Source organism: Amblyomma americanum, chromosome 6 (assembly GCF_052857255.1).
Source record: "Amblyomma americanum isolate KBUSLIRL-KWMA chromosome 6, ASM5285725v1, whole genome shotgun sequence".
NCBI lineage: Eukaryota > Metazoa > Arthropoda > Arachnida > Ixodida > Ixodidae > Amblyomma > Amblyomma americanum.
This window is the reverse complement of record NC_135502.1, coordinates 30481276-30504143: the sequence shown is the minus strand read 5'-3', so window position 1 is coordinate 30504143 and position 22868 is coordinate 30481276. Positions and strand designations below refer to the sequence as shown.

General features: G+C 42.2%; 2 protein-coding genes across 3 annotated transcripts; both read left to right on the top strand.

Moving 5' to 3' along the window:
• The first annotated feature begins 1498 nt into the window (after positions 1 to 1498).
• On the top strand, positions 1499 to 14005 carry LOC144136545 (phospholipase A2 hemilipin-like). The gene is made up of 6 exons (XM_077668939.1): positions 1499 to 1661; positions 5380 to 5490; positions 7078 to 7250; positions 8404 to 8563; positions 12093 to 12242; positions 13626 to 14005. Exons 1-6 carry the CDS (start codon positions 1501 to 1503, stop codon positions 13744 to 13746), a joined length of 876 nt encoding a protein of 291 aa, XP_077525065.1. The 5' UTR covers positions 1499 to 1500; the 3' UTR covers positions 13747 to 14005.
• A 70-nt stretch (positions 14006 to 14075) lies between these two features.
• On the top strand, positions 14076 to 22684 carry LOC144136546 (phospholipase A2-like). Of its 2 annotated transcripts, XM_077668941.1 has the most exons (4): positions 14076 to 17231; positions 18856 to 19028; positions 20134 to 20301; positions 22257 to 22684. In XM_077668941.1, the coding sequence occupies exons 3-4, from the start codon at positions 20234 to 20236 to the stop codon at positions 22408 to 22410; spliced, it is 222 nt and encodes a 73-aa protein (XP_077525067.1). In that variant the 5' UTR covers positions 14076 to 17231; positions 18856 to 19028; positions 20134 to 20233; the 3' UTR covers positions 22411 to 22684. The 2 variants fall into 2 exon arrangements, with proteins under 2 accessions (XP_077525067.1, XP_077525066.1); XM_077668940.1 differs by lacking the exon at positions 20134 to 20301.
• The last annotated feature ends 184 nt before the right edge of the window (positions 22685 to 22868 follow it).

Sequence of the window (22868 nt, the reverse complement as noted above, 5' to 3'; positions counted from 1 at the left end):
AACAGAAAACTTCTTCTTTGCTTCTTACTGTAGTCTCTAAATTAGCTTTGTAACTAGCTTTGTCGGCGTGGTACGTAATTATTAAAAACTTCGTTCTTCTGCCGGCATCTGGGGAGTGTTACTTGGATTTTCACTGTGCGGGTCTCGGAATAGACGGTTTCAAGGGGCACGAGAGAAAAGAATAAGAACCGGTGTCACTGTCAATTTATCGCTTCGCAGAGCGTCTTGTACCTATCCGATTTTTTTTTATTAGAAGTGGAGCAGTAATTGTAAACCGTCTTCAAGATAAAAACTCATTGGTGACATATTATGTTAGGATATAACGCAAAAATTATATACTACCAGGCAGTAAAATCGGCTTGAAGATGAGAAAAGGCCGATCATTTGCTGCGTTTGTCCTCCTAGCATTCCTTGTACAATCAGCTCAGTGTCTCAGGCGATGTTTGCTAAAGTGCATGTAAACGAACAGATGCTTGACACTACGCTAAGCACAATAGTGCGATGCTGTGTGGCTAGATGTGCATGACAACAGGCCAGCTTGCATACCTCTACTCTCCCCTGGGTAAACTATAATTTCGCGGAAAACGTGTACGCGACCTCTGTGGGCTGTGTGGACCACAGGATGTGCCGAACATCGGCAGCACGAACACTTGATTGTCTGTGCGGGGATTAAAACCTAAAAGCGGCATCCGTTGACGAAGGTTCAAGTCATAAAAGAAGAGCAGCAAGCATTACCAGCTCTCAGCGCATCCGGCAGGTGGTGGCTCAGCCTCTATTAAAACCTTGTGTTTGGCGGTAAAAAGCTGCATTCAGAGACAGTCGTCGGCATTTACTTGTTTCCAGGGAGAAGTGACCTTTAAGCAAGCACCGGTGAGTTCGAACTTTCTTTTGGGGCTGTGAACTGTTCCTGACTTATTTGAACGGCTTTGACTTAGTACTGCCGTCCTCCATTGTTTGTTTTCACTGCTAAAGTAGGTTTCTCTTGAAACGAACATGTAGCGCTTTGTAGCTATTGGAACAAAGTGCCTTCTGAACCTATTTTATTTACACATACGGCTGTTATATAGCCGCTCAAAATTAGGGCCACAGTGTTGCTTCTAAAAAATAGGAGGAAAGGGCTTTATGCTACGGATATCAGTATGAAATCTTTTCTGAGCCTGAAATTTTTGGATGAAAAGATTTCGTTATGAAAACATGGGGCGTCCGTGTACCACAAAATTGGCCATTTGGTACAAAATATCAGGCTCCTCCAAGTTAGCGACTGAGCTGTTAGTGATGTGTCCTGTATTCATGGACAGTATTTCCTCCGAATGACGTAACAGTTTGCCTCATGCGAAGATGCTATTATGCTAGATGCTAGACATGTGCAGCTATTGTCTGTGAAAGTTTTATTAGTATATTTCTCGGCAAACAGCTAGCCACGGCATTATGTATTGTATGCCGCAAGTGATTTAGGCCTGTGTCGGAAATCATAAATAAACTCGAATTTTTTTTACAGCCATGGACCATGCCCCCACAACGCTCTTGTTTTTCTTTGTTGCTTGTTACTGCTCAAGCAATGAGTATTTTGTGGCGGAAGGAGTCGCAAGCGGTTCTGAGCAGCCTTTGGAGAACCAAATGTCAACTACGGTCAACGATTCTAACTCCGCTTCTTTGAGCAGGTATGTAAACGACAACCAACTGAAAAGGACACTACAGTCGCTGTCTGTTGTCGTGTGTTGCAACCAACAGTCCTCAACCCGTAACATTTTATTCCAGAGAAAACACCCTGCTTATCTCCAGGACTTCGAAAAGCAGCTACGCGAACAACGTAGATCTCCACTGCCAACCCTGGCGACCTCAATGTTCCCTTCGCCCAAGTTGTCATGCTTTTCTAAGCATCGCCCGGCGTTTGCTCATCTCTGTTCAACCTGTTGATAACGCCACAAACGGACAATATGTTCCGTACTTCTTAACGAGTTCGTCTAAATTAGCTCTGTAATATTAACTTCAGAAAGATCTATTTGCCCACCTAGACAGCCAATCCTTAAAATTGTTTGAGCTAACGGGCCACTTTTGTCAAAAAAGTTTCATTGCAGACCTAGCATAGTAGCATTTAGAAGTACCAATGTCTTCAGCGGTGGATGCCAGGAAACACTGGTTGACAAGCTTCAGTCTCTCGTGACCCAGAGTACATATGAAGGAGTACAACGTGATTAATACAATTTATCTCGAAAACTCAAACCAGCCTACGCGATTTCACCTGCCTTAGGAATAGGCAAGGAGACTGCACAAGGCATATTGATTGGTTTTTCATGCGGCGTATTTCAAGTGGCGTGGATCACAGTTACATTTATGCTAGTATTCTAGGAGGTAAACAGAAGTCGCTTGGAAAATGATATTACGAAAATACTCCCAGAAATTTTCGCTTGCTGTCTAGGCGAAATAGTGAAAGGTACCATTTCGCTTTTAAGCACCGTACTTCATGTCCTTACATTCACACGATGCACGGAGAGGTGGCGCGATGCATTAAAGTAAAGAATGGCATTGTGTTACTGGAATGGCAGGCAACCACCCGCACCGATATATTCTAAGACTATCGTCTTAACTTATATATGCTCTCCGCATCCGTGTTCCTTTATGTTTCCTAATGTGCCGCTTCACATTCTGGGACGCGTTCATTACAGTGTGTTCTCTGCCTGAAAAGAAAATTCCGTCGTTTTAGAGAATAACCTTCGTGCTTGAGTGGTAAGACGGCTTTCACGGAAATAAGTGCAGTTAATGTCATCTTCAGGGTCAAGGAAAACTGACTGCGAAAAGGATATAGTGAGACATTGGTGACGTGGTTGGCAAACTTTAATGACGTGTGCTCGCCGTTTGCTGGAGAAACATGTGACTTATAGTCGAGTCTTCACCTTCATCTCTGCTGCATAGCATGTCTGTACATTCAAAACTGCAAGTTTGAACTCTGCTCTGACTCTGGTGAGCACCAGGCGATGATCTCACGCTCTTTCATGACCACTGGACATTATTCGCTATGTTTGCGTGATCGTTGTGGTCCTTCTGCTTATGTATGAAAAACAAGCTTTGGCTCATTAGAAAAAACAAAATTTAAGAAATGGCGCAGCAACTGTCTCACATATCGATGGGCACCCGAACCTCGCCTCAAGTAATGAAAGGGATAAAATAGGGAGTGAAAGAAGAAAGTAAAGAAGATGTGCCATAGCGGAGCCTCATGAAGGCTGCTCTGGCTCAGAGATTAGGCAAGCGCTTCGGCGGTTCAGGGAAATTCTGGACTTTTATTGCGAACGGCACCGGCTTTTCCTGGTCCCTGCTATTGGCCCGAGTAAAGCGGTTGAACGAACTATCAGGCGCCTGCCGACCAACACTTTGTTGTGTCCCGCAATAGCAAAACATTTTTACCCCAAAATCGATGGGCTCTGCCCTAACTGTGGCGAAGTGTCCGATAATTTTCATATTGTTTGGGCCTGCCAGAAGAACCCTTTCCTTCCCTCAAACCCCTCATTTTTCCGAGAGGCATGGGAGGCAGCCCTGCTCAATTGCTCGGGGCTGGAGTCTCCAAAGGCTCTAGTAGAGGGCTCGTCCAATGGCGTCCCGCACTAACGACTCCACCTATTGAAAGGGAAGTTTTTGGCCTGCAAACTCTCTTCACTAAATGAAGTTTTCACCGCCACCACCAACACCATCGTAAAAAAAGAAACAAAAACTTATTAGGAGCATAAATATTTTTACGTTTATACGGTATGCATTGCCAATAACAACAGTTGCTGATACAGAGGTCGATATGCCTGTTTAAAACATTTTCTGGGACTATTTAGGGCTCAGCAGGCGATATCTATAGCAACATCATTTGGTTAAAAAATTGCCTGTATGTAAGCACTTGCATTTAAATTCACAGGGTTTCGTCGTCATTTTTTGCATTCCTGGTCGCAGCGGAACACACACTTCGGTCGTTCTGTACATGTGTTTTGCCCTCTGTACGACTGCAGTAGCAAAAGACGTAGTGCATAAAAATGTACTTCTGATCTACTTGTCCGTTTGCGTGAAGTTCTTAAAAAAAACTGTAGCGGAAAAAATAACGGCTGCTTCTACAACGTTTTGGTGAAATGTTTATCTCAGCATCGTTCGATCGGTACTTGGCTCCTGTGGATAGATTTTTAGAACCGGCTCTCTAAAATAAGACCAGAAACGTCACAAATTACGGGAATTAGCGGCTCAATAGAGTCCCGTCTAATTCAGAAAACAGATGTATATTCATCACACTTGTTGCGCCTTCAAATTTTGTGAAGTCTGCAAAATTTGTTCGAGTCGCGCTTAGTAATTCTTTAGTTTCAGTTATTCAAAGCTAATCGTAATCGCCAAAAAAACCACCCACGGCTGTATGACACTGTTCGCCAAACCTTCATTGGTAGCGTTTTCGCGATTACCGGTAACTTTCAACGACGAAAACTAAAAGAGTCCTACTAAGTGCAGCTCAAAGATACCTTGCACACTTATTGACAATTGCATGTGCCACAAATGTGATAAATATGCATGTGTTTTGTCAGTTAAATAGAAGAATGTTGAGCCAATAATATGCGTTATTTGTGTCTTTTTTTGTCTTTTAAACAGCACTGGTTCTAAATAGCTAGCTACTGGCGCCAAAAACCGGTCGGCACATACCGAGATAAACATTTCACCAAAGCGCTGCAGAAGCAGCCGATATTATCTTAAGCAACAGTTTTTTCTATGAACTTCCCGCAAGCGGGCAAGTCGAAGAAGAGTAGAGTTTTATGCACTACCTGTTTTGCACTCTGCTCTCATATCACCGATTCTGTCATTAACAAAGCAAACCTTTGAAACGTAAATGCATTTATCTTTCTAGTGAGCCAGAAATCGTTTTTCTATGATAAGCGGAATACAGCGATCGCGCAAACATTGAGAAAAATTGATAGTGGCCGCGAAAGCGCGGAAGCCTCGCCTTAAGGCTTTTTTTCGGCACAAGTTCCTGTTTTAACCTTTACTGTGCTCTTGGTCTGACTTATTTTTGCTTTTTGCTCACACATAATGCTAAATAATGATATAACATAAAAAATAATCAATTTATGCAGTAAACGGACTTCTTTACATAGTTGCGAAAAAACAGAATTGTAAAGCAAATTTGCCAGGCACTTGATAAAGGCGTTTTAATATTTAGAGACCCGTTTCATATGAAAAGCTTTAGACCTATTGTTTGAAAAAGTTGTGATATTAGCTACGCGTAACTGTGTGCAATAAGTGAACTAAAGTTTTTGCAGCATACATACCATGTCTTAGAATTGCTGTTGCATTAGCTGTGCGTAGTTAAGTGCAATACATTGTTTTCTTACCGACTAATTGTTATGTTTTTCTTCATTGCAGTGTGCAGCCACGTATCGTTACCGACATACATTCCGGAGGCCATCGGCTTGCCGAAGTTTCTGAAGATAAAAACACTAACGAAGTTGTCAGCTGCAATCTGCTAGGAGAGCAGTGAGTGGATCCACGATTGCGAGCACATTTATTACGAAATAACGAGTCAATTGATATTTGTTTCATTTTCACAACGCGATGCCTTCCTTTTCTTTCAGAAAAAAAGAAAGCATGTCAGATCGAATATATTACGTTTATTTAAATATTAAACTCAGATATTGTCGGGTTATTTTATTGATTGTGTGTAGTGCACGTGTGCGACAAAGACCATTACACTAAAAAAGAAAAATGACACCAGACACCAAAAATAGGAAAGAACGAAAGGAAATCCTCCTGTGAAAGGAAATCACCGCAGATAAGAGCGCACCGAAAAGGGCAGTGCTCTGACTAAAGCCATAAAAAATGCCAAGCTGTACCAGAAACTACTTTCAGCATGATTTAGAATATAGGCTCTAAAATAAGGATTATTTTAGCGAGACTTGGAGAAAACAAAAGAATAAAGATAAAACTCTTGAACGGCATTCTGAAGTTGAGGTAGGACTGAGGTCGAAAAAACGCTATATGCCGCACACCTGATGGCTGTATGCAGCACAGACAATAATACGTTTTAAATGCATACCTTTGAAATACGTGCGACGAGTCTTAATGGCTCTGCAATCAAAAGACGACTAGTCGTAGTTAACACCACGAAGCTGCTTCTGAGCACGAAATACGGCCACGTGTTTACACGAGGGCAGAACAAGAATCAACATGACCTCAAGAATGAAAGACTCAGAAAAGCTAAAGTTATGTTCACTCTTTTATTAAGACAGATGAAAAGCGCTTCGGTGCTGTTTCCAAATACGACAGTGTAAGAGCACATCAGGCGAAGTTAGAAAGCTGCCATACATTAAATTAAATTAAGCTTGTACGAGGCACCTAGCATATGTTATAATGAATCGCATGGATACATAAGAAGCGCCTGGCATCGTCTTCGCTGTGTTCTTCACGTGTTGTGAGCGGGGATGTAGGACATTATCTCATGCACTGCGTTGTTTTAAAATTCCTTCAAGACTCCGATATGGACTCCAGATGGGGACAGTGGCAGCTGACTGTTGTAGGTTTCGTCTTCAGTGGTGTGGTGTAAAATAGTCACAGCACAGCAGCCAATCTATTTAAAGAGAGTAATAATTTAACCAAATCAAATGTGTGCTGTTATATAGTGAGAAACATCTATGTGCGTTAGGACAAGAGAACTCGGTCATTCCAAGTCTGGCGATTGTACTGTCCTCCTATTCCGCGGAGGAAAAACAACTTCCTCATTTCCTTATTGTAACTAACGTGATTTGTATCCTCTGCTGCGTCGCAGTAGTTAAAATGAACATTTTAAAATAAAATAAACAAGGAAGAATCACGTTCCTGCCACACCTAGGTAGATAGTGCGAGCTCATGGGAGATATCAGATATTTTATATGCCTTTGGTGTTTGCTATTGCTATACGACAGGTTACAACAAAAACGTGCAGTTGCCATCAATTTCCATCGGTCTTTCAGGTAGTTGCTGAACTTGCCTGTAATTTACAAATGCTATATGTGAATATGTTAAACGTAAGATAACATTTCAGGGTGCATGTATCTCTTGTTAGACGAGATATTTTTTCTTTTACAGGACCCTCATTAAACTGGTCTTAGCGGTCATTCCGGCGGCGCAAGTCACAAATGTGTCAACAGAAGAAATGAACCATTTGGTCAACACGTGCATGAACATACAACCAATGACAAGCGGATCTTCTATCTTGGACATTTTAGGCGACACACTACGCAGCCTCTTTATATTCCCAGGTGAATAACGTTGCGTTAAACGACTGTCATGGCAACTGGCTTTCGCAGATTAAGAATGCTGCGATTCCTTTAAAGTTGTATACGTTCAAGAAGCTTACATTTAAAATCTGCTACCAGGGGCCGATAGCTTAATTCTACACGTACTGATTGCATGCTTTTCGAACGCTGTAGATGTACAAAAACGGCTATTTTTGCCGAAAAATGTTTTCGCGATATGATATTTAATTTTATTAATTTTAATGATGGCTTGTAAAACAAGAAGTCGCAAAGTATCAGTTTACTGTAACAGTGCTTCTCGATGTTAATGCATTTGGGGGTTCCGCAAAACAGCTTAATTAATAATCTAGAACGCATTGCCGATGAGCGATGATAGCGGCCCCACAACTACCTCTATAGGCTTTAAAATGCATTAGCTGAAATTTAGTTCATATATAGAATGAGTATTTTGGTGCAAGGGTCACCACTTTTCATCATAATTGTTTAAAGAGACACATTACCGCGAACTTTAGGACGGCTAAGGTTGTTAAATGCGAATACGTAGGTCCCCGATCCTGTGGCTAGCATTTTTGAACGCCTTAGGCAAACATCTACATACAGCGCTCTGGGAAGTGCTAGAGTACTAGAGCATTAAGATGTTTTTGCAAAGAACACATTTCTACAAAAAAGGTGGCTCCAAGATCTTGTTCAGTTAATGCTGGGATTTGAAACTGAAGTCGCAGAACTACATCACAAGTAGAAGCGGCTGGCTGATTCTTTGATCCTTTTATTGCTTTTTTTGTAAGTTCCACCTGACTAAAATTCACTTTTTGGCGCTCTTAGAGATGCAAAATCACTATGCAGAGTTTTAGTTTTCAAATGAATGAAGGTGTTTAGCGCACATTTAAGCTTACGGCTCACTGCACCACGAAACTGGTCGTGAGTGATTTCAGACGTCATTTTGTACACACACAAAAAAAGTAACACACCAAAGTGATTGCCAAAAGTAAGCCACTCAATTCTATGGCATTTCACCCTGCAGGAAATTCACCTTCATGCAAATGACTTCTTTCTGCAATGCCGGCCCTCTCCTGGCGTGACGCTCTCAATGCGGTAGTCGGCAGACCTGCTTGCAGTAGTTCTTCATATCCTTGCCCATCAACACTTTGCACTGCAGGGACAAAATGGTGTGGACCTGGCAACGTGGCCGAGAATGACAGTGATTTGGGACCGGCTGCTGCCACGGACCGATGCTGCCGCACCTATGACAAGTCTGCTTCGAGCATTGCACCCTTCGAGACCGAGCACAATGTGACAAACTACAGGCCGTACCCAATGTGAGCTCATCACGTACCACCTCCTTATGATGAAATAAGGAATTAACTTTAGAGCATAAGTATAATGCACCATCAACCAGGCTTTTTAAGGCCGCAAACGCGATAATATATTTCCTTCTAATTTAGCTCGCAGAGGGAATTGGCTAGTCACAACGAAACAGATGTATTTATTAACATTTGTCAAGCACTTGCTTTGTGGGCTTTTTGATATCGATTTCGCTATAGGTGCTGTGCACAAATTTACGATTTTTTTTTCTACAGTGCATTGAGAGGACTCAAACTAAGCTAGCATTGTTATTTGTTTTGCACGCTTTGAACGCATGATATAGAATACAGGCACTAAGTTCTGCAGATACCATTTTTGTTAGCTAGCAGTATCAGTCACGTCGTTTATACTATATTTCTAGGCCTTGTTAGAAATCTCCGCCGTCTAGAATAAGCGCCAGAGTCATGGGGTCCCCTGGAACCCGACGATAGAAATAAAGGCGCGGGTCCATCGTGCTGCGAGCAGGATTCATGACTTCACCGGCAGCCCAGAAAGCGTCATGAAATGCGGGCAGGAACTGCCCAACCCGGGAAATCGCTTGTCGGTTATGTTTATTGGTAACTGTGCTTTTAACCTTTTTTAATTACTGTCATGGAGTCGAGTAAAGAACAGATAACAATGAGCGCCTAACTAGGTGCTTGTCCAGGCCAAAGCTTGCAGCTCAGGGAAGGCAGCAGTTTGCACACAGGACGGTGAAAGTACACATTAACGAAGTTTAAAAAAAGCAAGAAAGAGCATTATTTACAATTACAATTTATACAAAATAAAGAATTTATACATGAAAATACGAACATATTGAAAGTTAACTGGGGACAACAACTTAACAAAAACTGCATAAAGAAAAATTTCACATGAATGAAAGAGCCAACATTGTTTATAGAAAAAAAAAAACCGCCAACGTCGTAAGCAGCACGAGTTGATCGGGTTATACAATTGTGTAATAACGTGTATTCAGGGAATATTAAATATGTGACCTTGACAGACAGACAGAAAAACTTTATTGAGCAAGTGAGTTTTAGACCCAGCTGGGTCCCTGGGCCACTGCGCGGTCCCGCAGTGCATCAAGTAGGTCATGCCGGGACATGACGTCGGCAGCCCGAGTCACCGCAGCAAGCTGCGATGTCGGGTCTGCAGACATAAGCAGGACCTCCCAGTCCTCCCAGCTCGAGATGGTGTGCTGTCCCCGCGGGGGAGGGTCAGCAGGGCAGCCGAAAAGGATATGGGAGAGTGTGGCGTGGGGGTCACCGCGTAGGGAGCATGCAGGGGATGTGCCGCAATAGTGGGATAAAAGCTGAGGGGATGACAGAGAGCGGGTCTGGAGGCGTCTGAAGAGGATCTGTTGGGAGTGCGTAAGAGAGGGGTGGGGAGGAGGGTAAGTCCAACGGTCCAAACGGGGTATTTGCGTGAGCTCCGCAAAGGTATGCGCCCGCTCCCCCGAGAATCCGAGATCGAGACTGTCCTGAGCCCGGCAAATCAGACCTCGGGCCAATTTATCGGCAGCCTCGTTTCCAGGGTTCCCAGAGTGAGCCGGCACCCACTGAAGCTCTACCCTGCGCGGTAAATTTTGGGTAGGGGTGTTCAACAATTGCCAGGCAGGGGCGTGAATCCTGCCCCTGGCAAAGTTGGAGAGAGCCGTTTTGGTGTCGCCGAAGATGTATTGGGCGTCCGAATGTGCAAGGGCTAGGGCGATGGCGGTCTCCTCTGCCTCCTCAGGCGTAGAGCCCGAGGGAAGACAGCGAGTTAGGGGGTGAGGTAGGGTTGGATTGTCGGCAACTGCTACAGCTTCATGCTCTGTACATGCGGCGTCTAACCAAACGGCATCGTGGGCTTGCCCATAGTACTTATGGAGGGCATTAGCGCGAGCTACGCGGCGAGGGATGTGATAATGGGGATGGACGTTTCGAGGAAGGGGTTTCACAACGAGAAGTGTATGGACCTTGAAAATAACAATAGCAAATGAAACAAAATAACTAAGAAAATTCGACGCAGTCAAAATGATCAATGCATCAAAGACGATGAGATGCTGTCTTAAACATCCGCTATATGATATGTCAGCCAATGAACAAACACTAGCAATGTTTAAAGCTATACAGAAATTAAGAGTTAGCTTTTTTACTGAAAGATGCAGGGAAGGGAGAAGTAATGGTTTCAATTAAAGCAGAGAAGAGGTTTAAGCAGTTATCAATTCGCCACTTAAATAGGTGCATACAATACTTCGTTCTAATCTAATCAAGAAGTCTGAGCTATATTATTTGCCGCCACGGTGGCTCACTGGTTATGGTGCTCAGCTGCTGACCCGAAAGACACGGGCTCGATCCCGGCCGTGGCGATCGAATTTCGAAGAAGGCGAAATTCTAGAGGTCCGTGTACAGTGCGATGTCAGTGCACGTTAAAGAACCCCAGGTGGTCGAAATTTCCGGAGCCCTGCACTACGGCGTCCCTCCTAGCCTGAGTCGCTTTGGGACGTTAAACCACCATAAATCATAAACCATGAACGTATATTACATTTTATTCCTAGTATAGAGATAAAAACAATTCGTGGTTTGTGCTGACCTCTAGATAAATAGTTTTGAAAAGCCGTTCCTAATACAAGGCCTAAGTATTGAGTATGCCATCATTTTCAAAGTAGGCGCACACATGTTCATATCTGGATAAGCCATGAATGGATCTTATGCCTTTATTATGCATCACGTATGAATGAAGCGACAATCCGAATGTTCCTAGTTTAAAGGCGGAGAAATATACTCTGACGAGATAAGGATGCAAAAAAAGTTGGTGCAGCTCTCAAAATATCTCCAACTGCAAATCGACCAACCGATTTGCCTTAGAGACGGATGACCTTTCGAACCGTCCACCATGTTTCCCCATAGACAGCGGCTGGGATGTGCGGAAGGAGTCACATATAGTACACAAATAATAGCAGATATTAAAGTGGAAACATTTTCAGAGTAGTCTTCAATCCGGACCCTGAAAGCCACTGTGACATTTAATATACAGCGTCCCTAATGATTTGAGGCCTCTAGGTGCGAGAAGAGCGCCAACGGGGTCAGTTTTTCATATTTCGATATTTATTGATTCATACCTTTATCTATGAATCCGTGTAATATACACGAATAGGCAAGAATAAATGGAGACTAATATTTATGCACTGTCAGCTTTTGTTCTTTGCGTCTGCTTAAGCTGCATGTTCTTTTTAAAGTCTTGTGACTCGAATCTATGCAGCGGCGCGCATGCAGGCTACCGCATGATCGAATTAGGTATTTTCAGTGAAAGCTACCGTTTTACGCTTCTGTTTGTTTAGCACATCGCACTTGTATGCCTCAGATAATGCTTTTTTTTTCACGCTAAATGAGAGCATCGGATAAGATAATCGAAACTAACACACTGTGGCAGAGGAGTAAGTTCACGCACCCTGAAGAAAATATATCGAAACGAAGCTCGAATGTTTGTCTAATAGAATTTAACTTCTGCATACTCTTTCAGGACGGACTGCGAGAGTGACAGATTCTTATACGAGTGCCTATCGAACGACAACAGCGCCACGTCAGTGGCTTTTGGCACAATATTCTTCGATGTTCTGAGACCACAGTGCTTCGAATACGACTACCCGACTAAATGCACCGAGTATAACTTGTAAGACTGCTTTCTCTTTACCCTGTAAGGGTGGCACTTTCTGTCACCTATGTGAAAATTTGAAGCACAGACCTCATCATGTAGTAACGCAGAGGTAACTGCTTCTTGCCGGTAATTATACACCTCATAATCCTGATCGCATAAGGCGTACCTAGTTACGCGACGGGAAGAAGACACAAGCACTTTACTTTTAAAAGTCTTCATCGTCAGCCTGATTACGCCTGCTGCGGAGCAAATACCTCTCCCCTACCTTGTCCTGTGTCAGCCGCGGGCACCTTATTCCAGAAACGTTTTAATCTCACCCGCCCACTTAACTTCCTGCCGCCCTCTGCTACGCTTGAATTCTTGTGAAATCTAGTCTGTTACCATTTTACCGCTTCCAGGCTACCTAGGTGTGCTATTTTCTGTCGGTTTTTTATCCCCGGATTATCGACACTGATGTCTATACTATGCTTATTAGGTGGGAACTGTGTCAGTAAGGAATGCAGAACCCAAAAACAAAGGCGATGAAAAAACGAAGTGGAATTGAGGACGAAGGAAAAGAAAGAAGAATGATTCATTTTGATTTCTCTTCCAGCGAGTTTCCAAGTGGCTGACGAAAAACAATAAGAGGCCGCTTAGGTTCTTTGCATGAATATAGCCTACATGACTTTCTAACATATACTACCAGCGCAAATTATGCCTCTTGGCAAGTGTTGGAATAAAAAAAATATCAGGAAGACAGTGGTGTTACGTTTTGCATAAACTTTGCTGATATGCAAGAATAGTTTAAAGTTCTCAACAGAACTTCGTGAATTTTACGGTGGGGCTAGTATACATTCAAGACTGCATTGCGAATCACGTCACATAACGTTCGGGCGAATCACGTATTAGTCCATTTGCTGATTTTAGTTGTCTAAACCAGGTGCCAATCAAAAATAATCTTTGCTAGTACTCAAAGAAAGTACCGAAAAGTGCAAGTAGTTGTACTGTAGGCAACCCGTAGCTACCTTTATTTTACACTTGAATTCTCGGATTTATAACCACTGTTGGTGAAGATTGCCGGGCGAACATGAGATGACGAGCACTGAAATAATATTGGTGACGAAGATATTGAGTAGACTGTCATCTCATTAACTTACTATGGTTACTTTACCATACCAATCTAGGACCACATGTTCCTGCACATTGTAATCGTGTTGGAAATGACATTAATTTATTTAGGTGCAGGCGGCAACACTGTGTGTTTAGAAAGCACTAAAAATTCAACGAACAACTGCAACGGGTAATTTTGAGAGAAAAACAGATGGTTTGGATGCATTAAACGTGTTTTGGATCGCATAGAATAGAATTCTTCAAAAAAAGAGGGTGATTGTGGACCAAATTGTTCAAACTTGTTTCCAGATTGCTCCTTCTTTTGCTGCGGCCGCCGTGCGAGGAATTCGAGCCTGATACGTCAAAGCCAAAGGAATGGCATGTTGTGGATGATCCCAGCTTCCTTTTGGGTTTATTGGAGAAGGAATAAAATAATACGCCTAGAAGTTCGTCTGTGTGACAAAGATGTGGCGTGGATACCTGATGCTTGCCGTTCGAAACACTAAAAACAAGTGATAAGTTGCTAGAAAAAGGGTGCAGGTCTACACTTAGTAAAAACCTGGAGACAACACAGCATCCACTGAATTTAAGATCTCCATGTGCCAGAGCATATTAAAAATGTTACACATATGCATGCATGTTAAATTTTGTGTCATTTGTGCTTGTGCTGTGTCAAGAAAGCAAAATGTCATGCCATTGTGTACCGTGGATCTCAACAATGCGGGATGGACGGTTTCATGACGCACGCGGGAAAGTTCATCGCTTCTCATAGGGCCTTATATTTGTCCGATATTTTTTACCTCTAGACGTGGAACTGTACTGGTAAACCGTATTCACCGGCAAAACCTATCTCAAGCAGTTATGTTGGGATAACGCATGCACTACATGCTGCCAGGGAGTATAGTCGTTTTCAAGGCGAGGAAGGGCCGAACATTTGACGCGTTTTATTCTCCAGGCATTGTTTAGGCTGTAAGCAGTGTTTCAGGCGATGATTGCCACAGTGCAGTAGAACAAAAAAACACGTGGCACTGCCCTAAGCACAGTAATGCGAAGGTATGCGGCTAGACGTGCATGGCGACACAATTGCATGCGTACCTGTACCCTCCATTTGGTAACGTATATAGTTTCGCGGAAAACCTGTACGAAACCTCTGCGGGTTGTGTCTGCCAAAAATCAGCAGAACGTAGACATGTTCGTCTGTGCGAGGGTGTGCCACCTGTCTGTGGCATCCGTTGACGAACGTAAACGTCATAACAGAGCTGTGCAAGTTTCACTAGTTGTGGACGCTTCTGGAAGGGAGTGGTTCTGCTCCTATTAAAATCTGGCGGTTCGGCGAAGAACAGCTACATTCGGAGACAATCGTCAATAAGAAGTGGGCTTTTCTCAAGCATCGGTGATTTTGATATTTTTTTTAGGGGCTGTGAACTCTTCCTGAGTAAGTTGTACGGTATTCACTTAGTGCTGTCGTCGTCCATTATTCGTTTCCATCGCTGAAGCAAAATTGCTTTCATACACGTAGCGCTTTACAGGTATTGGAACAACTTATGTTCATGAAGTTATTATCTTTGCATATGCAGCTGCCATATGGCTGCTGAAAGATAGGGGCACAGTGTAACCTTCTGCAAATACAAAGAAAGGGTTTTAAGCTATGTTTGTATACATGCCGTGTTTAACAACCTGAAATTGTATTTAACTAATTTGTTGAGGAAAAGATGAGCCTTTATGCACCAGAAAACTGAGCCACATTCCAGTAATGCCAGCCGCCTTTAAACTAGCGACTAAGTTGTTAATGTTTAGTCCTGTATGTATTCATGGACATTATTTCTTCCAAACGAAGTAGAAGTTTTCCTCATGCAATGGAGCTAGTAACCACGGCTATGAAGAGGTGTGTTACTTGTCTCTGTGATACCGTTATTAGATTTTTCAGGAAAGGCAAGCCACGGCAGTCTTGAGTGAATGTGGCAAGTATTTTATGTATGTGATGAAAATCACAAATAAATGTGCGTCTCTTTTTCAGCCTTGAATCGTGCTTGCGGAGCGCTTTTAGTTTTGTTCATTGCTTGTTACTGCTCAAGCAATGAGTATTTTGGGGCAGCATGAGTCGCAAGAGATTCCCATTAGCCGAAGGATTTCGAGAATCAAACATCAACTATGTCCGACGATTTGAACTCCACCCCTTTGATTAGGTTGGTGAAACAGGACCATGTGAAACGGACAACACAGTCGCTGTGTGCTGTCATGTGTAGCAACGAGCAGTCCTCTGTCCCTAACTTCTTAACAGAGAAAACCCCCTGCTTGTCCCTAGGACTTACCACAGAGGCTATGAGAACTACGTAGACGTTAGCTGCCACACCAGGCGGTTATAATGGTCACTTCTCGCAAGTGGTCTTGCTTTTTTAAGCATGGTCATGCTGTTCCTCTTCTCTGCTCAAGCTGTTCATAACTCCCCAAACAGAAAACTTCTTCTTTGCTTCTTACTGTAGTCTCTAAATTAGCTTTGTAAACGAGACTACGAAACTTCATACAGGTCTATTAGCCCGCCAAAAAAGCCAACCCCTAACTCTGTATGGGCCAACTGACCACTTTTGTCAACTAGCTTCATTCTAAATAACATAGCCGGCACATTATTCTTAAAAGTGCCAATGTCATCAGCGCCGGTTGCCAAGAAACAATGGCAGAAGAGATGCAGTCTCTCGTCGCCCACAGTACATGTGATTAAGTACAACGTAATCCAATATAATTTGTTTATCTCAGAAACTCAAACCAGCCTACGCGTTTTTAGATGCCTTACGAAAAGGATAGGAAACTATACAGGGCAGGACAAGTGAGTTGCATGTTGATTAGTTTTCATGCGGCCTCTGTTAAGCGCCGTGGATCCCAACCCGAGTTGGCAGAAAAGTGATATATCAGAAATGCTCCCGTATATTTTAATCAGCTTCCAAGAAGAAATAGTGTCCTGGAAAGCTTGCCTTTTTACCACAGTACTTCGTGTTCGTAAACTTAAACAGTGCATTGAGATGTGGCGGAGTGCACAAAAGAAAGCAAGCATTATGTTGCTGCACTGTCAGGCGACCACCGGCACCGAAATATTCTAATAATAGCAGCCTCTTAACATAGAAGTGCTTGCAACATTCTTGTTCCTCATTGTTCCCTGAAGTGCCACTTCATATTTTGTGACACGTTATTAAAATGAAATGTGTGCGTGAGAGAAAAAATTTCGCCATATTTAAGAATAGGATTCCTCCTTGAGTGTACAGAGGGCTTTCTTGTACAACAACTTCAAGGTCAAGCCCAGCGTTCTATGACAAGAATGCCGTGAGGCATTTATGGCATGGTTAACGAAATTGCAGGGAAAGGGCGGGGGGCTTGCCAGAGAAGCAGCTGCCCGCTGCCTGATTCCCCACCGACATCTTTCCGCCTTTTATGCCTTTTATTAAAATCCGGATATTTCATTCCCGCTGTAGTCGTGCTTCACTTAAGGCTATTTTGCGGCATGAGTCCCTGCTTTCATCTTCACTACGATACATGTGTGACCTGTGTTCGCCTGTTGCTGACACCTAGTACCTATAGTGAGACGTGCAAAAAAAAAAAGACACACTTCTCTAGTAAAGGTACGACTCCTTCAGTTCAGTTTAGCAAAGAACAGTGTAAAAAAATTTAAGCGGCATTTTATCAGGCGTGCTTTAAAATATCTGTGATATTTAATATGTGTCATTATGTTCGATACGTGAAGCTAAAAGTTTCAGCATATATCATATTATTTAGAGTTTCTCTGATAACTAAATTTGATGCCCTTCATTGCAGTGTGGAACCGCGTATTGTTACCGACATCCACTCCGGAGGCCATCGGCTTGCCGAGGTTTCTGAAGATAAAAACACTGACGAAGTTGTTAGCTGCAATCTCCTCGGAGACGAGTGAGTGGAGCCACGACAGCGGGCACTTTTATTATGATATGACCAATCAATTGACCTTTGTTACATTTCCACAGTGTGACCTCTTCCTTTTCTTTGCGAAGAAACAATGTGTGTCCAATCTAAAGTTTTGCGGTCATTTAAGAATTGAATTAAAAACAAGTGGAGTTATTTCATGGCTTGTATGTACTGTGCGTGTGCAATAAGGACCATCTATTTAAAGAAGAAAATTTGACACTAGATGCCAGAAAGAGGAAAGAACAAAATAAAATATTCCTTTCAACGGAAATGAGCGCCACACAGAGCGCATTTAAAGGACACGTTCTAACAATAACAATTTACTGAGGTGAAGAAGAAGAAGTAGAAGAAGAAGATGATGAAGAAGAACCATGTTATAGGACCAAGGGCAGTGCTCTAACAAAAGACTGCTATGCTGCAAAGCCCCGTCAAAACGTTCCTGTATCCAGCAATTAACCGCTTGTGTCTTGACTGTGTGCAAATAGCTGTGTGCAAATGATAGCCGTATTGTCCAGGGAAATCTGATACCAATGTTTTTGGGTCGCGAAAGTGCCTCCCCTTTCCTAAATGTCACGTGACTTTATAAGGCGGGAAGAATTGCACATCTTTGTGCAGTTGATTAGTGCCATGTAGGAACACAGTGAATGTGCAAGCTAAAGGTGTGTCGAAGTGATAGCGTCATTACATTCGACATAACGTTTCGTTCCATACCCCTCATGAATTTGGCTGAGAATGTGGGACGTCAGGTTGCAGGTGTTGCGAAGTCATGTGAGGGGATTATCGGCTGATCACAGGGAGTTTATCTTAGTCATAACCTTAGAGTGAGTCGCTCATCTTATCAGGATAACAAAGGTGTGACATGATGATGTGAGTTGCAGGACACCGCCGATGCATATCTGCAATATGCTTCGCACTCACCCTGTGCTTCGGTTGATGTGGTGGGTGGTTTAAATACCCGGCCCTTATTTGTTATGATTAAAAAATGTTGGTACTATTACTTGCTCATTTGGTGTCTGATGCTACGTCAGTAACAACTCATCGATAACGCGTCTGGGATTTGTAGACCGCGTTTTAAGTTTGAGCGGTCCAGTGTGAGAATGCATGAGGATTAAATTCTCTGGCGTTTGGATTAAATGCTTTGGCGCTTGGATTAATTTCTGTGGCACCTGGATTAAATTGAATGGCACTCAGATTAAATATTGTGGCGATTGGATTAAACTGAGCGGGAAATACTGTAGTTGTCGTTGACGCGACGTCACTTGTTCTTTATTGTCCCTTCCGTGATGTGTATCTAAATTCGTGTAGCTGCAGCTAAAAAGAAGCATTTTTAATAGAACAAATTAACGCAAGGAACAAGCCTTTGCCCAATTTAGGTAGATAGCTCGAGCTCGTCGGAGATATCAGATTGTTACACCATTGGAGTTCGGCACTACTAAGGATAGGTAACAACAAATGCATCACCGGCATTGCAGTGTAATTGCTAATATTGCAAGCAGTTGCTGAACATGACTGCAATTTACAAACTCTATATATGAATATGTCATACATGAGATAACATTTTAAAGTGGCACGTATTTTTTTGCTAAATGATTTCCTTTTTTCCCGACAGGAACCTCATTCAAAAAATCTTAAATGTCATTCCGGCTGAGCAAGTCACAAATGTGTCAACCGAAGAAATGAACCAGTTAATCAACGCGTGCACGAACCTACAACAAATGACAAACGAATCTTCTATCTTGGGCACTTCAGGCGACACATTACACAGCCTTGCTATATTCCCAGGTGAATAATGTTGCCTCAGACGAATTTTAGGAGAACTGGCATTTCAAATTAAAAATGTTGTGTTTTCTTGCATGACGTATACGCTCACAAAGTGTATATTAAAACTCATATACCAGAGGCCGTTAATCTAATTATGACTTTTGGGATGCATGCTTTTCGGAACCGTAAACACTGTACGTATACAACATTGCTATTTTTTGCGCAAAACGCTTTAGTAATAAATACGCAACTCGATTTTCTTAACTGTAACGGTGGCTTGCGAAGCAAGTATAGTCCCAAAGGGTCGGTTCACTGCTACAGCGCTGAAAAGCGAGTTAGATGTTCGGGTACTCTGACGTTTAAGAAAACATTGTAATTAATGATTGCGAATGCATTGGTCACGAGTGATGATAGTGGCTCTACCACTACCTACGCTAACTTTAAAAGGAATTATCTGAGATATAGTGCTTATATCGAATGAAGAATTTTGCTACTGAAGACGCCATCTTTCTTCACTATTGTTTCGAGAGACAAATTACTGTGAAATATTGGAAGGGTGACTGCTTGTCTACTTCAGCACTCAGATATTATTGCGAACAGAACAGTCGCACGCAAAAGGGGGTCACTGGATCTTTCTTATTTATTGCCGGGATTAAAAAAATAAGTCGGAAAACGCCATTTGAAGTAGAAGAGGCTGGCAGTTTCGCTTATATTTTTATTGCCTGTGGACATCATTATCATCATTCATTTATTGGTCGTTTTGTTAGATTAATCTGTCTACAGTGCTGTTCTTGGCACTCGGCGCTCTTTTAAATGCGTGATCACTACGCAGAGCTTTCATTTTGATATGAATGATGATATTTAAAATTTTAAACTTAGAGGTCACTGGCCGTCAGCATTTCCCGATAGCGGCAAATTTTACATAAAAAAATGAGCTAATTTAGCAAAATAACAGGTCATAAATAGTAACACAGCCTAATCTATGCTCTTCCGCTCCGCAGCAAATTCACCTTCATGTAAATTACTTTTTTTAAAGGCGGGGCTTATCAAGGCGTTGAGCTCTCAACGTATTAGCTGCCACAGATGCTTCTAATAGTTCTTGATATCCTTGCCCATACACACTTAGCATTGCAGGGACAAAATGGTGTTGAGCTGGCGACGTGGCGGAGAATTACGATGATGTGGGACCGGCTACTGACACGGACCGATGCTGCCGTGACCCCGATATGTCTAATGACTACATAGGAGCCCTCCAGACCGAACACAACATCACAAACCACAGACTGTACACAATGTGAGCTCATCACGCACCACCTTATGATGAAATAAAGAATTAACTTTAGAGCTTAAGTTATAATGCGCCGTCAACCAGACTTAGCTCCTTGCTGCCTGAAAGTAAGAAATTGTTGTGTCCATAATTTTAACAACGCTTATATTTTTAAGCAATGCTGTAATGGCGGCGAACCCATAACATATTTCCGCTTCATTTAGCTGCATGGCCTAGGGCACAAAGGAGAATGGGTAATCATAGCGCAAAAGATATAATTTTAACATTTGAGAAATGCCTGCTTTGTGGGCTTTTTGTTATCGATTTGTCAATAGTTATTCTGCACAAATTTGAGATGTTTTATACAGTGCACTGAGAGGGCTGAAGCTAAGCTAGCGTTGTTACTTTGTTTTGTGCAATTCTGTGCTTTGAGCGCATGAAATAGAATCTAAGCAATACGGTACTTGGATTATATTTCGCTATTATATTTCGACTATTTATGGTCAAAAGATCCCACTCATAATTTTTGTTAGCTAGCAGTGTCAGTCGTCTTGTTTATACTAGATTTCTTGGCCTTGCGAGGAATTTCACCAGTCTAGAATGAGCGCGATATTCATGGGGTCTCCTGGAACCCAATGATAAAAGTAATGGCGGCGGTGGTGCATCGTGCAGGCGCAGGATTCCCGACTGCGCAGCCTCCCCTCGAAAGGAACCAAGAACTGGCCGACAAAGACCCTCGCTTGTCGCCGTTCTTTGTTTATGGTGGTTTTCAGAATACATAAGCTTAGTCATGGGGTAGGGGAAAAAGACCATAACAGTGATCTCTTGCCCGGGCCGTCCAAAAAGTCGCAGCACAAGCAGGGGTGCGTTCGCACACATGAGGCTGAAAGTACACATTTAACAAAAACAAAATCAAGAAAGAGCATTACATACAACGGCGTTTCATCAAACATATAGAATTTTCACATTTAAATACGGACATAATCTTCAAAGTTAACTGCGGACATCAAAATAGCAAACACAGCATATAAACCAAAATATCACATGAAAGAAGGAATAAATATTGTCTACGAAAAAAAAAACAGCAATGTGGTAAGGAGTACGAGTTAATCGAATTATACAATTATAGAACAACCTTTAATAAAAAAATAATAACAATATGGCCTTGAAAATAAGAGAGAAAACAGATCACTGGGAACATTTCACGCAGTTGAGAGCAAAAATTAATAAAGAAACCAACTGATGAGATGACACTTCATTAAACATATTTTATAAGATACGCACAGCCGTTGAACAAAACCTGTAGCAATTGTTAAATTTATGAAGAATATAAGCTTTAGCCTTTTTCCGGAAAGAAAGCAGGGAGAGAAAATAATCAATGACTAAAAATAAAAGCAGGGAGCAGGTATAGATAGTTAGGAATTCTCTAGTTAAGCATCTGCGATGTCCAATTATAAAAATGCAACATTCGGATTCAGAAAGCCACACTGACATTTACTGTAGAGTGTCCCTTTGAGTTGAGGTCACCGGGTGAGAAAACAGTGCCGTCCGTTTTGTATGATTTGAGATTTATGATTTTTTACCAAAATAAAAAATGCGTGTATAATATGCACGAGTAGGTAAGAATTACTACTAACTGCCACTGATATTCTGTCAGTTAGTGTTTGTTACATTTTATCTTCTTCCTAAAGTCGCTTGCTATGAACCCTCGCAACGGCGGTCATGTAAGTCACCAAATGATCCGATAAACTATTTTCAGTGAAAGGTATTGTTGAACGCTTCTGTTTATCTTGCGCATTTCACTTGTTTACCTGACATCATGCTTAATTGTTTCTGGTGAGGCTAAACCAGAGCATCAGATAAGATAATCTAAACTCTCATATTCCAGGACAAAAGTAAGCTCACAGGACGTCAAGAAAAAATACAGTGAAAACCACAAGAATGTTTCCTTAATGCAATTTAGTTTCTGCCTTCTCTTTCAGGTTGAACTACGCTGATGACAGAAAGTTCTACAACTCCCAACTCAATGACAGCAGTGACACATCAGTGGCCGTTGGGACCATGTATTTCAATGTTCTGAAAACACAGTACTTCGAATACGACTACCATACCAGTTGCACGGACAATGATTTGTAAGGCTGCTATTACCTTACGTTGTTGTAGGGGCGTTTTTTTCACGTTTCTGTGCGACTGTTTGGAGCACTGTCATTACCACGTAGTAGTACAGAGGTAACTGATTCTTGCACAAAATTCTGAAGCACATAGTCTCTACCTGATAAGGCGTACCAGTTCACTCGGTGGAAAGAATAAGACCCAAGCACTTTAAAGTATGTGCAACCAAGTAGCCCAGCACTCAGTTTTTCTCGTTTGCAGCGCTGTTTTATTACAGTGAAAGTGTCCATATTGCGTGTAGACAAGTTACCGCAGTTGGTCCAGAAAGGTTTACGCAGTAATTTTTGATACCTGATTTAATTTCAAGCTGATGTGTCTGAAGAACGGTCGCTCCCTTAACAGAGACATCAATTAAATGTATCAGAAGTCAACTTGAGTAAAGTGTTCCCACTTTGCTTTATCAATAATTTGTTAATGCGCTG